Source organism: Pan troglodytes, chromosome 22 (genome assembly GCF_028858775.2).
Source record: "Pan troglodytes isolate AG18354 chromosome 22, NHGRI_mPanTro3-v2.0_pri, whole genome shotgun sequence".
NCBI lineage: Eukaryota > Metazoa > Chordata > Mammalia > Primates > Hominidae > Pan > Pan troglodytes.
In genome coordinates, this window is record NC_072420.2 from 38,178,849 (window position 1) to 38,195,300 (window position 16,452).

The 16,452-nt window shown below is 37.6% G+C and overlaps 1 protein-coding gene across 11 annotated transcripts in view; it reads left to right on the plus strand.

Annotated features, from left to right (window-relative positions):
- The window catches only part of DYRK1A (dual specificity tyrosine phosphorylation regulated kinase 1A), a 149,214-nt gene that overhangs the window by 109,662 nt on the left and 23,100 nt on the right, over positions 1–16,452 (plus strand). For 5 of the 11 annotated variants that reach the window (XM_009424841.5, XM_063803675.1, XM_024352343.3 and 2 more), the window contains 4 exons: positions 2,529–2,648; positions 4,982–5,170; positions 10,793–10,940; positions 14,505–14,791. In XM_009424841.5, coding sequence (XP_009423116.1) covers positions 2,529–2,648; positions 4,982–5,170; positions 10,793–10,940; positions 14,505–14,791 — 744 coding nt within the window. Of the gene's footprint in view, positions 1–2,509; positions 2,649–4,981; positions 5,171–10,792; positions 10,941–14,504; positions 14,792–16,452 lie in introns of all 11 variants that reach the window. The other 6 variants (XM_063803677.1, XM_024352345.3, XM_063803676.1 and 3 more) reach the window with 2 other exon arrangements.

The following is a 16,452-nucleotide window of genomic DNA, read 5'->3' on the forward strand; positions in this document are numbered from 1 at the left end:
GACCAGTTGTGGAAAAGATTAGCAACATTTTGTGAAGTGCTAATAAGCACACAGCACACACGCATATTGAGTGCAGAAATTTGATCATGTAACTCATGTTTATATCCTATTTTGTATATGTACTGTATATTTGAAATTTTTTTTTTGATTGTATGTGATTTTGGTGTTTTTGAGTGAGCATCATTACTCCTGAATGTAGTTACTGATTCTTTTTTCAGATGTTTGAAATACCAGTGGAATTGTAAATGGGCAAGTTAAAAACTTAAAGACATTCACAGTTTTTTGATGTAACTAATTTTAATAAATGCCTTTGCTTATTTTAGGCATACCTTAATTACTTTGCTCAACAAATAGCCTAAAAATGACTGCTAAGAGGGTAGACTAGAGGCGTAACATTGATAGGGAGCTCCTGGGAAGGTGTCCTTGTTAAGAGCCTGGGGTTAGGCATGGACATCTTCAGCTACAATATTATAGTAGCTGCACTACGATAATATTTCGGACCACCCGGAGGGTGATTTTCCTGTTCTTTAACTGGCTCTGGGACCTTGGTCAAGTTCTTTAACGTTGGAGACTCTGGTTTCTCATGTGTAAAATGGTCACAGGAATGGTATTTATCTCCCTTGAGATTGTTGAGGGGATTGCATGGAAGACTTGTAAAAATATGCACGCTAAAAACATGTTGTTCAGTAAATACCTGCTACTGTTATTGTTACTTTATTATTAAGTTATTCGGTTGACTCTACCAATGACTTATACTTCCTGTCAAGTTTTATTGTAGCGGTAATGAAGCATTGCACTGATTCAGATTTTGTGAAACCTTACATTTAGGCTGCACTCCACCAGCCCAAGAAAGGGGCTTACTGAATAAACTACCTGCATGAAAACAATGCTGGGAACTTAAATTAAAAAAGAAAAGACATTTAAGGGAAACCTTTCATCACCCTAAATGCTTACAACATTCATTCACAGAAAAACTGACGTTTATTACCCATATTAATTTATGCATTAAGTCCTTAAGGAATAGTATAAAAATATTCTGTGAACTTAGCATTAGCTACTGTTTAGAAAAGTAAGACTATCTATTTGAAAAATTAAATAATTCAGATCATCTTCTTAATTCTGATGATTTTTGTCAGACAAATAGTTATAATCACCAAGGGTTTTTCCCCCCCCCCTTCAGCCTTATTTGGAATTAAGAAGCACAGGACCTTGAGAAGAGATAGTGTTATTTCAGTAAATGGGTGAATTTGCCCCCTGGGTAACAACTTTTTAGAGTTTGAGTATACATGCAGAAGAAACCAGTGTTAATGTTGGTTCATGATAAAGTGCACGTAGTAAAGTTCATGATTTACAGCACGTAAAATGCTGTAACAATTCTGTCTTTTCAGACCACATGGATGGTGATTTTTCCTGTTCTGTCCACTGGTACAAACCTCCCCTCTTCTCTTTTTTGGTGTGGGGTAGGTTAACAATTATACCATGACTCCACACATTTTTGCGAGGTCTTAGTATGATGTGTTTACTGTCACTCTGCCCCTCCGATTGACCCGAGTGTCCTTGGAGAGACGTTGTGTCAGGGTCTTCTGGCTCATTTCCCAGCACAAATGTCCAGAAGAGTTGGGCAGGAACACAAAGATGGGCCAGGGGGAATGGCTGTGTCCACCTTGATGGAAATAATTGGTTTTGAGGATCTGTTGAATGCAAGAACCCCCATTGGGAATCCTTTGACTGAGGCATGACACTTGCTGGAGCAGTGGCACTCGGACAGCAATCCAGGATCATTGACGCTAGCCACAGCACTCCTGAGGTGTGTGTATAGAGGGGGTGCATGCCCCTGCTCTATCATCTGTTGTAATTGCTGTGGAAACGGTCTAGCAGGATGCTCACGGTGGAACCCCTCATTGCCTGTCAGATGGTGTCGAGAGCCATGAGTTGGGAACAGGGAAGGGGACTGTGAGGGCAAGCCTTGGTTAGGGGCAGATATTTGTCAGAGGGCAGCAGGGTCTGGAGACATTAGGAGCTGAATTTCTTCTTATTAGGAGCAGTTGGAGGGAATGGTGCTCTGCTGCCAGCCTCCTTTTTTGGTGCCAGCTGGGTCCTGAAATCCTATGTTAAGGAAGCTGAAAGTTGCCTCTGAGGGCTGGGTTTATCTTTGTCTGCTAGTTGTGAACCTGGTCAGGTTTTAGGAATAATTCAGAAAAAAATTTTCTTTGGGCTAATTGTGTGGTAGAGAAGTCCTCGTGGGCAGCATCCTGTGTGTCTCCTAGATTGGCGTATGTCTGCATTTCTACCACTTTAAATTCGGCGGAATAGGATCAAAGCCTCAGGCAGCTGGGCATATTATCCTCTAATTTCATTGATTTGTTCTAGTGGTTGTCTTTATTGGAATCCACATGAAAGGGAACTTTGAGAGAGAATGTATAATCATCTAATGTGTAGCGATCTTTAAAAAAGTAGATACATGCAGGTTACAGAAGAGGGAATTTATATCTTATAGTTAAAGTGCTAGTCTTTTCTGTCTATTTAAGGTGATGCCTGATATTGTCATGTTACAGAGGCGGATGCCCCAAACCTTCCGTGACCCAGCAACTGCTCCCCTGAGAAAACTTTCTGTTGACTTGATCAAAACATACAAGCATATTAATGAGGTAAGACTTGATTTGTTATAATAACATCTATCTTGCAATACGTCATTGAGAAAAAAAGTGCGACCTATTTACCCTGAACTTTTTTTCATTCCTAGTAGTTGTCATATTGATGATTATTATGAAGACCAATGATTTAGAAATAATATGATTACAATTATGTAAAAGATATATTAACAAGGACTGCAGAGTATAAAGATAATTGTGGATAACTTGATTTTTTTAAGGTTGTATTTAATATACTGTTATTTCTTTTTTTAATTTTTATTTATTTTTTGTTTTTTATTTCATTTGAGTTCTGTAATAACTTATTCAAAACAAGAAAGGGGAATAAGGACTCTAAAAGTATATATGTGTTAGAATTTTTGCTAGAATTTTTATATATTTGTTTCTGCTTTTGCCATGGGTGTCAGGAAGCTCTGAAATATGTTTAATACCTAGTTACAGGCATTTGGCCTAGTTTATTTGATCTATCTATATTTCTGTGATTTTATTGTCTTTTAACTTTTTATGTGTTCTTTTATCTATATCTTTTTATGATAAGATGTCCAGAAGCTTTTTTGTTGTAAGTAAATAAGATAAAAAACAGACACAGCACTTTGAATTCCTTGCCTGTACTTGGTGTTTTGCCACCGAAAATTTTTCTGGTGTCTTGGACCATTGGCTTCATTGCCATTTGCTTGTGGCTTCAACTTTGTCTCCAAAGTTAATTATTAAAGGAGCATTTCTGGAGAAGAATCCATGTTTTCTTTCCTCTTCTAGTGGGAGCCCTGCACCCTTTCATGTTGAAGGCTTGTCCTTTGCCAGCTTTAGAGCTGCTTAGCTGAAAAGTGAAAAGATGTTCTTAGGTACATGCAAATTTTATAGCAATTTAATGTTATTTAATGACAGTATTACTACATTACAGTGGCAGTGTGGCAACATAAAATTAGAATGAACCCTGTGAGGAACATTTCTGAGTTAGATTTTGTACACATTTATATATTATAAACATGTTCCAGACTAGCTTGTGATTATCTGAATATATCTGATAAATTGTTGATAACAGTATATTAATTTCAATTTGTTATTATCTGATAAATTGTTAACAAAGCTACAGTTAAACTGTTGTTAACAGTAGCTTTGTTGGAGCTTGTTTTTAAGTGTCTTACCATGTTATAAAGTAGACTTTTTCTGATGTTACTCCATGCAGTGTAATTTATAATTTCGCCAAAGTTAGTTTACCAGTTACCTGGACTATTTCCTCGTTCATCTAGTATTTTTTTTTTTTTTTTTTTTACTAGTCTTAGAAACAGTGTTGGTGTTTTTTGTTTTTTGTTTTTTTTTTTTTTTTTTGGAGACCGAGTCTCGCTTTGTCACCAAGGCTGCCAGCCTGGAGTGCAGTGGCGCGATCTCGGCTCACTGCAACCTCCGCCTCCCGGGTTCATACCTTTCTCCTGCCTCAGCCTCCTGAGTAGCTGGGACTACAGGTGCCCGCCACCATGCCCAGCTAATTTTTTGTATTTTTAGTAGAGACGGGGTTTCACCGTGTTAGCCAGGATGGTCTCGATCTCCTGACCTCGTGATCCACCCTCCTTGGCCTCCCAAAGTGCTGGGATTACAGGTGTGAGCCACCGCGCCCGGCCCAGAATCAGTGTTAAAGAAAATAACTCAGCCTGTGATTAACCATAGGCATATGGTCTTTGGGAGTGGGGGCTAAGAGGCCATAGCTGTTTTTCATTAATCATTATATTTTTATAGGTTTAAAAACTGGGCATGTCTCAGAGGGCCTATTTATTTTAGTAAAACATCACTTCGTCTACATTTAAACTTATTTTAAAAATATGTTGCCATAAAATCAAATATAAATAAATTCATGCAAGTTACAGAAGAGGGAATTTATATCAATAAATTCCCTTTATATCCCAAATATAAAGTTGGGATTGACTGGAAGGGGGCATGAGAGAACTTGAACTTGAGGGACATGAAAATGTTACTTGGCTGTTTGGCATTTGGTAACTTTTGTCAAAATTCCTCATGTTGAACTCTTAAGATCCGTGCCACCTCACTGTATATAAATTATACTTCAATTTAACAAATAAATATAAACCAGGTCCTTTTACTTTTCTTGAATGGCATACTTTGGACAAGTAACTTAACATTTTTTGTTTACAAAGTCTATAAACAGTATAACTATAATGAATTTCACTGTAAAAAATTTTTCATTGGTTAGATCAGTATTATTTTCTAACTCAAATGTCAACTGTAGAAAATAGATGTGTGTCAATATACTCTGATAATGCCCTTCCTCACAGTGATTTAAATTTTACAGTTAACACTATGTATTCTCATTTCAGGTTTACTATGCAAAAAAGAAGCGAAGACACCAACAGGGCCAGGGAGACGATTCTAGTCATAAGAAGGAACGGAAGGTTTACAATGATGGTTATGATGATGATAACTATGATTATATTGTAAAAAACGGAGAAAAGTGGATGGATCGTTACGAAATTGACTCCTTGATAGGCAAAGGTTCCTTTGGACAGGTAATTTCATGGAAAATGCTGAATTTCATTAGTTAGAAAGAACTTCTTAGTGAATCTTGTTGTTAACAGCCCTTCCTCAAGAGTGTAATTTTAATATTTGCAAATAGAGCTCAGCAGTGGATATGCAAGTATTTGGATGACCATAATTCTTTAAAGGTAGTGATACTGCATCAGTAATAAAAACTCCTTAGACTTCTAAAAACTTTTATGGCTACCAAGTGCTCATTTTACTAATGACTGATGAATTTTAATCACTTAATAGATAGTATTGCCTCTTTGTTATGGGCCTTGTATAGTCTGTAGATGATTGTTAATTACATATGCTAGAGGTATTTACCTTCTTGTCTGATAGACCACTTCAAAGAGAAAAGAATTACCATGTTCAGGTGGTGCAGTGGGAGTCCACTCACTTTTCAGGAGGCTTTGGAAAGCTGGGGGTTGTTCCCTGGCTTTTTCTCCCATTTCATGTTGTAACTGTATCAGACCTCTAAGCAGGCAGGCAGTCTTAGTCTCTTGTATCAGTCGCACCAATACCAAGAGTTTTGGGTCTTTCTCCTTGTGCTTTATTTATTTATTTAGAGACAGACTTGCACTCCTGTCACCCAGGCTGGAGTGCAGTGGTGCACTCTCGGCTCACTGCAACTTCCATTTCCCAGGTTCAAGTGATTCTCATGCCTCAGCCTCCCGAGTAGCTGGGATTACAGGTGTGTGCCTGTAACCACACCTGGCTAATTTTTGTATTTTTAGTAGAGACAGGGTTTCACCATGTTGGCCAGGCTGGTCTCAAACTCCTGACCTCAGGTAATCTGCTCACCTTGGCCTCCCAAAGTGCTGGGATTTCAGGCGTGAGCCACCATGCCTGGCCTTCTTGTATTTTTAAAAATATTTTTTCGGGTCAGGCGTGGTGACTCACACCTATAATCCCAGCACTTTGGGAATCTGAAGCAGAAGGATCACCTGAGCCCAGTAATTCCAGAACAGCCTGGGCAACATAGCAAGACCTTGTCTCTATTTATTTGGGAAAAAAAAAAAAATGTTAGGGGGATCTCTGGCTGTGGTCCCCCAGCTGTTCCCAGTTGTAAGTCCTTCTATCACATTGAGTCACAGAGCTGTGTTTTGTTTGAGGTGTGATTTGCTGATAATCCCAGTCTCCTCTGCCTTGCAACCCTTGTGGAATGAGATGGTTATTAATCTGCAGTCCAAACTTTTGACTTTTCGATGATGAGGATAGAATGGGAATCAAAATGACTTTTCCTAAATTGCCTTTTTTTGTTTTCTTAAACTATGGAACCTGCATGTGCTTACTTCTCTGTTCCTGCCCTGAGAGAACACAAAATACATGCTCTTTTTTAACCTGTGAGGAAAAAGCCATCATGCTTAAAACAGAAAGTGTACTGTATTATCGGGGGAAATTCAGCCAGATATCGGGCAAAATTCACCCCCGATATTTCATGTAGGTTCTTTTCTATTTTCCCTAAGCGTCGGCCGGTTTGAGAAATAAAGGGACAGAGTACAAAAGAGAAATATTTTAAAGCTGGGCATCTGGGGGAGACATCACATGTCGGTAGGTTCTGTGATGTCCCACAAGCCGCAAAACCAGCAAGTTTTTATTAGGGATTTTCAAAAGGGGAGGGAGTATACGAATAAGGTGTGGGTCACAGAGATCACATACTTCACAAGGTAATATAATATTACAAGGCAAATGGAGGCAGGGCGAGATCACAGGACCAGGGCGAAATTAAAATTGCTAATGAAGTTTTGGGCACCGTTGTCATTGATAACATCTTATCAGGAGACAGGGTTTGAGAGCAGACAACCCGTCTGACCAAAATTTATTAGGCGGGAATTTCCTTGTCCTAATAAGCCTGGGGGCGCTATGGGAGACTGGGGCTTATTTCATCCCTACAGTCTCGACCATAGAAGATGGCCACACCCAAGGGGGCCATTTCAGAGACCTACCCTCAGGGGCTCATTCTCTTTCTCAGGGATGTTCCTTGCTGAGAAAAAGAATTCAGCGGTATTTCTCCCATTTGCTTTTGAAAGAAGAGAAATATGGCTCTGTTTCGCCCGGGTCAGTGGTCAGAGTTTAAGATTATCTCTCTCGTTCCCTGAACATTGCTGTTATCCTGTTCTTTTTTCAAGGTGCCCAGATTTCATATTGTTCAAACACACATGCTCTACAATTTGTGCAGTTAATGCAATCATCACAGGGTCCTGAGGCAACATACATCCTCCTCAGCTTACGAAAATGACGGGATTAAGAGATTAAAGACAGGCATAGGAAATCACAAGGGTATTGATTGGGGAAGTGATAAGTGTCCATGAAATCTTCACAATTTATGTTTAGAGATTGCAGTAAAGACAGGCGTAAGAAATTATAAAAGTATTAATTTGGGGAACTAATAAATGTCCATGAAATCTTCACAGTCCATGTTCTTCTGCCATGGCTTCAGCTGGTCCCTCCGTTTGGAGTCCCTGACTTCCCACAACACTCTATGTCATTAGCAGCCACAGGTCTAAATCCAGAAAAATAAATGTGTAAGCAAATATGAACATTTGTGTTAGACCTGTGTCACTCCAGTGTGGCCCTACCAGTCCCTGATGTCACGTGTATATGTCTTCTTCCCATGATTTGAAAGAATTTTGGTAATTACACATAATCCAGGGACTTTTTCCTTGAATTTCTTCTGAGGGGTTTTTCAGTGCTTTGGGAGTCCTTTCTTTTGTTTTGTTTTGTTTTGTTTTTTTAAGAGACAGGGTCTCACTGTATCAGCCTGGCAGGAGTGCAGTGGAGTGTAGTGATCATGGTTCACTGCCTCGACCTCCTGGGTTCAAGTGATCCTCCCACTTCAGCCTCTAGAGTAGCTGGGACTACAGGCACGTGCCACCATGCCTGGCTAATTTGTTGTTTTTTTGTAGAGGTGAGGTCTTACTATGTTGCCCAGGCTGGTCTTGAACTCCTGGGCTCAACCAGTCCTCCCATCTCAGCTTCCCACAGTGCTGAGATTATAGGCCTGAGCCACCACACCTGGCCTGGGAGTCCCTCTTGATTAAGGTCTTCCTGTTAGTCAGAAGCAGCTTCTCTGTCAGCCTGTTAAGGAAAGGCATTTGTGAGGCCCAGTCCTTAACTATGGGTGTGAATACCCTCTACTGGTTCCCAACTGGGCTACACAGCAGGAGGTGAGTGGTCAGCAAGCATTACCGCCTGAGCTCCGCCCCGTCAGATCAGCAGCAGCGTTAGATTCTCAAAGGAGCTCAAACCCAATTGTGAACTGTGCATGCGAGGGATCTAGGTTGTGTACTCCTTATGAAAATCTAATGCCTAATAATGTGAGGCAGAACAATTTGATCCCCAAACCATCCACCTCACCCCTGCCTACCCTGGCCGTGAAAAAATTGACTGCTGCTCTAGACCTAGAGAGTGCTACCTCCACCATGAAAACTTCACTAACGTTTGGGCAGTTGCACTCAATAGGTCCCCCCCCCCCTTTTTTTTTTTTTTTGAGATGGAGTTTTGCTTTTGTTGCCCAGGCTGGAGTGCAATGGTGCGATCTTGGCTCACTGCACCCTCCGCCTTCTGGGTTCAGGTGATTCTCCTGCCTCAGCCTCTTGGGTAGCTGGGATTGCAGGCGCCCCCCACCACACCTGGCTAATTTTTGTATTTTTAGTAGAGATGGGATTTCACCACGTTGGTCAGGCTGGTCTCGAGCTCCTGACCTCAGGTGATCCGCCTGCCTTGGCCTCCCAAATCATGCTGGGATTACAGGCATGAGCTGCTGTACAGGGCCTAATAGCTTACTTTCTAACTTTCCTGACATCTACCATGCAAATTGTAGCCATACAGGCTGCTCTCTAAGCTGATTGGCTCCTGATGACTCAGTCTTTGTGCTCATAGTTAGGTTTTTCTTCTCCCCTTCACCTTAGTTTTCTCATACTCAGATTCCACAGAACAAGTGAGCACAGGAACCCTGTGACGATAGAGTCCTGCTTGACGTCGAACTCCTTTTTCCCAGGGCAGACTGATACTTCCCCTCTTGGGCTGAGGTGTTGTGCAGTGTCCACGTTGAGGTTCAGGTCCTGTCCCTCACCAGAATAGTATCTTCTGTATAGACTTGGTCAGACTTTCTCCACATTCTGTGTCAGGTTATTGTCAAATAAGGGATTTCTCCATTTCCGTAGCCAATACTTACCAATCCTGATTGCGTATTGAAATTTCTTGGGGAGCTTACCCAAAAAATTACTGATGTCTGGGCTCCAGACCAGTTAAATTCTCTAGGCATTGATGTAAAAGAAAAAAAAAACCTTATTAAATTTGTAATTCATGGTCAAAAACTGGCAGTTAGCCTGTTAACTGTTTGGCAAGTCAGTAGATACTTGGGCCCCCATGAGTGTCCTTTATCCTGCAGCCCATCAGGATCTGGGCACTGAACTGCAACTCTTAGTGCAGTCAGTACATCCAGTGAAGCAGAAGCATATCAGAACCCCTTGGCTACATGTTTACAAGGGTAGCCTCTGTTATAAAAGACCACAGAGAGTGTCTTTTAGAATTGAGTGAAACCAGAGATTAGTGCATTTTTTATTTCAAGTTTGATTTCAGTTGAGCCATTCAGAATCTGTCACAGTAGATTTAGCCTTGACTGATGAAGATCTGAGAACATACGTTTCATCCTCTTCCTGACCTTATGGTTTCATCCTGCACCTTGGAATCATTTGGAGTTCCTTCCCCATCCCCAGGCTTTTTGAATGTGCTAGAAAGTGTATCTAAAAGAATTACTTATTCAGACAATATATAATATTATAAATGTAACTTCTATTTTATTAGTTGTAATGGTTGTCACTGGTTAATAAGAGATAACATTTTCTTTTACTTATATATTGATTTTGTAATGTTTATGTAAATCTTTTATAGTAGTATGAACCTCGTTTTAAATGAGTCAAATTTCAAGTGAGAGGTGTTACATGGTGATGTGTGCTCATGAACGCTGTGGTTTCCTTAGCAGTAATTCTCATTTTAAAACTATCATAATCCCCCAGTTATGGCATTTGTGGCATTGTGGAACTTTACTGGTAATTTGTGTTTGATTTTTTTTTAGTCTAAACCAATTTTTCTTTTATATACTTAGGTTTTTATGTATGAAAATCTAATTGAAAGTTAGAAAGTTATCTGAAGCCTTCTGCCGATAAACTTTTAAATATTTCATACATATTCTTAGGGTTCAGGTATCTCTCATTAAAAGAATAGTTCGATGAGTTGTTTTATAGTGTTATTTAGTAAGAAAGATAAAACCTAAGCATTTGTCAAGAGTCAAAATTTATTTCTGAAGGAGGAAAATAGTTAATCTAATTTTATTAAGAAAATTATCTATTTTGTGGATATTTAGAAATATTGTACAAATGCAAAAAGAAATTCAATTTAAAAGATTGATTTAAAGTTACTGTGTAATAAGTGGATATATATTGAATAGAAATAGATGGCATCTCTTCTACTTAGGAAGGTCAGAAAAATAATTATAAAAACATATAATTGAGAATTAGGTAAATGTTATAATTAAGGTGAATTATAAATTATTGTGAAATTTTTGCAATTAATGAAATAGAGAATTATTCATCTTTCTCTTTTAGGTTGTAAAGGCATATGATCGTGTGGAGCAAGAATGGGTTGCCATTAAAATAATAAAGAACAAGAAGGCTTTTCTGAATCAAGCGCAGATAGAAGTGCGACTTCTTGAGCTCATGAACAAACATGACACTGAAATGAAATACTACATAGGTAAACAAACAGGCAAACAGCGCAGTGTGCCCCAACCCACACCGAAACTTTGAATTAATGGCTCTTTTCTATCAAAATATTTTGATTTTATTTTAAAGTGGCTGATTAAAAATTTGTTTATTTCTGTTGGACAGCAAGATTTATATAAGTGACTTGATCTGGTAGTAATAGTCTAAGTCTTGGGGAATGTGCCTTCCAGGTAGCATACCATGTAGAAACAAATGAGAATAGTGTGTGTGTTTTCTTATTTGCAACTTACTGGTACCATTTGTTTGCTAATAATGATGCATGTTTATCCATAGGGTCATCTTTCCAGTAACTTTAACCATTTCTAATCTAGCTCAGAAGCTAGTTGTGAGCTAGTATGTTGTTAGTGGTTGTGGAACCATTTTTGGGGCATCTGCAACAAGATCTCAGGCTCCTCCCCAGTCTCTTCATCAGCTTGGCAGCATTAGAAGCTATTAGATTTATGACTACAGAAAAGAGATAATAGCCACTGCTTATTGAATTTCTACCACATTCCTTATGCTTTTCTTCCATCATCTGTAATAATTTATAGCAGTCTTATAAGGAAGATGGTAGAATCCTTAAGTTATGGTTGGTTTGTATAAGAAGCCCCATACCTAGGGTCATAGGGCTCTGCAGCTAGGATTGGAAGCTACCGTACTTCTGCCTCACTCCAAAGTCTGTTTCATTCTCACATAGTCTTCCTTCTGAAAACAGAAACAGGAGACAGAAGAATTACGACAATACTGAAGTCTAGGGCCATTTGATACATGGGCAAAATATCTTCTAGTACACCTTCTTTTGCAGTATTTTTTAATCAAATCTAATATGTCAGTGATTGTAAGACACCATCATTTTATGTACCGTCAAGGAAAAAACTGTTAAGTATTCATGTAAGATGCCATCAATCGAAGATACAGACCTTAAGATCAGCACAGATCCATAGTCACTTGTGTTCAGAAACACTGACCTTATTTGATACACGTAAGGCTGAGTTTTATTTAACAGATCTTTTAAGAAAACATTATGATTCTTTGGTCCACCCCCAAAAGGTAGAAACAAATAATGGATCTTTAAAAGGGGCAAGCTTCAGATTGTTTAGATTTTGTTTGTGAAATACTTCTCATTCCTCATTATTAAAATATAAAATGAGTTTGTATTAATTTTTCTTAGTTTCTTTATAGATACTGATATAATTCATAATAATACCATTCTTATCTTAAAACCTTGTCACACACAATGAAATTTTGCTGTTCACTGTCAGTTACAACTTACATGAGGTGACCCATTTCCATTCAAGGGTTTTAGAAGCACATCAAGGACATTCTAAGGATGATTGACTTACACAATGATCTCTGAACATGCCTCCTGCCTTCTCCTCACTCTTGAGTATTTGCTTAGGGGAGCAGAAAAAATACTGGTAGCATTACTGTAACATTTAAATTCTGCTTTATTTAAAAAAGACATAGCTGGCATATAGTTAAGTACTGAAAAATGTTAGCTACTCAATTATGTATAATGCTAGTATTTTGTTTTGAATAAAGTTGACATTAATGATCATTTTATTAATTGTATTAGTTATTACAGATACTCTTTGGATGAGTTTTTAAATTCTTATTTCAGAAGATGGTGAATGCATAATGTCTCAAGAAACTGAGATTCTGTTTGGAAAACAAAAGAACTTTAGATTAGACAAGTTCATATCAATTGAATTGATACCTTAAACTTAAGGTATCTGAAAGTCATATTGATTTTTATGTTGTAAATTAGTTTTAAAGTGATTGATGAGTCTAATTTATTCTGATGAGTTTTATTGTCTTGTCTTTGAACTTTAAAAAACATCTACTTCTTTACTGTGTAGCCAAATTTCTTATCTGGATTATTTGGTACCTGCCATGGTCTAGTTAAAAGAAAATTTAGTTTAAGTCTACAACAAAGTCTTGCCAGCCCTCCATTCTCCCCAAAATTCGGTTAAAAAGACTGAACAAATATGCTTGTTTGAGCTTTCTTTGACAATGTCTTTAGTGCTCAGCACATTGTAGATACTAAGTAAATGAATAAAGAATTGTGAGGTCAAGTGAAACTGAGTAGATCTTTCATTGGACGAACATTGTGATCACAGAGCTTCTTAAAGGAATTTTTATAATCACATTAGAATTCTGACAGCAGTTACTTTTTGCATTCATTTAGTGGCACCTGCTTAACCAGGAGATTAAAAGCCATCCACGGACCATGATTGTGAGGTATCATGGAACTATGTTTTTAGTTTTAAACCTATAAACTGAAGTGACTAAGAGCAGATATTTTACATTCTTAGGTAACATTTAAGGATTCCTTTTGTTATTTTTAGTATCGAGTTGTGCTGTAGACTCCTATATAGCCATGTAGTTATTTTTATTGTGTTACTTATTCTAACTTTAGATCACCTATACCATGAAAGATCTAAAAGCAATATTGATGTTCACTGCTTTGAGGCAGGCAGCCCAGGACTATTCCCAGGAAAGCACAATGTATCCACAGTTCTTAGTGATCAGACATTGATTACTATCAGTTTATTCCAGATAGATCTGTAGAGAAACCTCTCATTTTGTAATACTATAAAATAAAATGAAAATCACCTTGACAGATGGGTGTTTTATGTCATTGCAGTTGTGTTACAGGTGCTCAGTTTGGTATATATAAGACTGTTAACAGGGAGGGTCAGCACTTTATTGAATAACCTCATCTGATGTGACGTCAGTGTTCATAGTTAAAGCACAATCTTTGAAGCAATTTAGTGAGTATTCAGCCTTTTTAGAGGGTCAACAGTGATAGCGACCTATGTATTCTATGCTGTTTCCCCACTCACAAGCCTCCTTATCATCTCTTCTTGTAGCTGAGCTTTATTTTGAAGTTTTCCAAACCTTCAGTCTCACACAAGAGTTGTCACTTACCAATTTGACAAACACAGTTAAGTCCTCCAATACTTTTACCAAAGCATGATTTTCAGACATTTGTTGTATTTGCCTAAAGGGTAAAAAAAAAAAAAAGGCTATCAATGAAAATTGTGACAGAAAATTACCAGTGAAATCTAAAGTTCAGCAGTGCAGATACATTTCAAAGCCTACACAGAGGGCTGCCAACTACAGCATTGTCACAAACCAGAGATCCCAGTAGGTGGAACTTAGACATAGGAAGTTGTGAGGTAGGGCTCTCGGGAAGTAAAAAGTGCTTTCTTTTATAAATGAAGATAAAATTGCTGAAATATTCTCACTGCTGTTTGTCCATTTGGTACTTATGTTTTCAGATCTGACTTTTAGAGAAACAAGGCATTTTGGTAGCACTGCTTACCTTATATCACTTACTGACATATGCTGTACCTGTTTAATTTAGCAGAAGAGCAACTTAGATATTCTTAACTGATTGAAAACTGCTGTTATTACAAAATGCTGATCTCCAAACTTTAACTGAACTCTGCATTTGATGTAATAATGTTATAGAACATTTGAGAGTGCATGTGTTTGTTACTCTCAGTTTATTGGTATATATAATTTAAAATGAAACTGTTTTCTCTTTCAGTGCATTTGAAACGCCACTTTATGTTTCGAAACCATCTCTGTTTAGTTTTTGAAATGCTGTCCTACAACCTCTATGACTTGCTGAGAAACACCAATTTCCGAGGGGTCTCTTTGAACCTAACACGAAAGTTTGCGCAACAGATGTGCACTGCACTGCTTTTCCTTGCGACTCCAGAACTTAGTATCATTCACTGTGATCTAAAACCTGAAAATATCCTTCTTTGTAACCCCAAACGCAGTGCAATCAAGATAGTTGACTTTGGCAGTTCTTGTCAGTTGGGGCAGAGGGTGAGTATTATTTCAGAACGTGTGAATTAAATAGAAATTAAATAGAAGTAGGTAGGACAGTGTAGGTATTAGGTTGGCGCAAAAGTAATTGCGGTTTTTGCCATTGCAGTTGCCGTTTTTGCAGTGGCAAAAACCGCAATTACTTGCGCCAACCTAATAGATATTTGAAATGTTAATAAGGTGTATACCATTTAGAGGCAATTACAGGATGCTTATTTATCTTTAAAATGTAGCACTTAATTACCTTGTGTTGATATCTATTTTGGGGAAATACCTTTTAAAATGCAAATAGCAATACTTTGAGTCAAAAGACATTGATTTTTTTGAAATGGGTATATTTAAAATTGTATGTATGCTAAAAGATTAAGGGAGAGAATAGGAGATGGAATGATTAAATATCAGGGGATTTGTAACTATATTTCCCAAGTAAAGGTTTTAGTATAAATTTTGGGACTTTCCAGTACTAGAACATTGAATCTTTGCTGTAAAATACTTCTCTGAAGATGGATCAAGATAAATCTTTTTTCTCAAAAACTGATGGTTCAAAAAAATGCAGGTAATTTTGCGTTAGTCATGGTATAAGTATAGAAAATTCAGTTGATAGACTTACTTGTTTTGATAAATAAGTTTGTCTTATTTTCCCCACTCTTATTTAAAATTTACATAAATTCTGACACATATCCAAACTGGTTTTTTTCAGACTGCTAAAAACAGATGTGTTCGTAGTGCTGATAAGTTCAGCTGATTTAGGAAAGCAGTTTTTTCCTGTCATTCTTCCAGCATTATGAAAACTACTCTAACAGCATTGTTTTATGTATAAAATAGAAGTAATAGGGGTCTCCTCTTGAGAGGAATTAGTGTCACCATTTGATAATATTTTACTCATTTTAAACACTATTCTTTTTGCTTTAAGTATTGAAACTATATTTCTTCTGTTTTAAAGAAACCCAGCTAACATACAGATGTTAATTTTTCATACTGACTTTTCTGTTTCTTATTTTTCCAAATTAGTGAAATTTTCTGTCCCGTCCTACTTTTGTCCAGGTTTTAACTATAACAGATAAGTTTAATCATAAGGATTTATAGCCAATTAATAGGACTGTCTTTTTGTTATTTTCTGCAACTTCTCATGGTAGTGATGCTATCAAATGTTAAAGTAATTTTTAAAAATTGGAGTAGGGAGCAAAGTTTGCAGTTTTAGATGCCTTCAAAAAATCAAGAGATGCTCGTAGTTAATATGTGGGAGAGTATATTGTGAATGAAAAATACATGCCCATCTTGACAGTAATTTGAATAGATTATAGAGTTGGGAAATTTTCCCCCTATTTAAGCCAAATTATGTATTTTGTCCTAATATTAAACATTATTATTTCTGTCTAGCCAAAATGAGCCAGTTATCCCTACAATAAGTTTTTAACTATTCAAGTTCATTGGCATCACATGGGAAGTTATTTCTAAAATAGACCTGCAGTGGTCCTGCCCCTAGATCTGTTGGATTAGAATCAGAAGGTGGTAGGGCAAGTGTGTTTTGGGGAAAGCAACTGCTTTAAACAAATTAGATAGGGAGGTGACAAAGTTCTTGGCATAAGCTGTGAAATAAAAGTCTCAGGAGTGGTGAGTGTTTGGGCCTAGGGAGTTAACAATGGTATTGGCTTATAAAA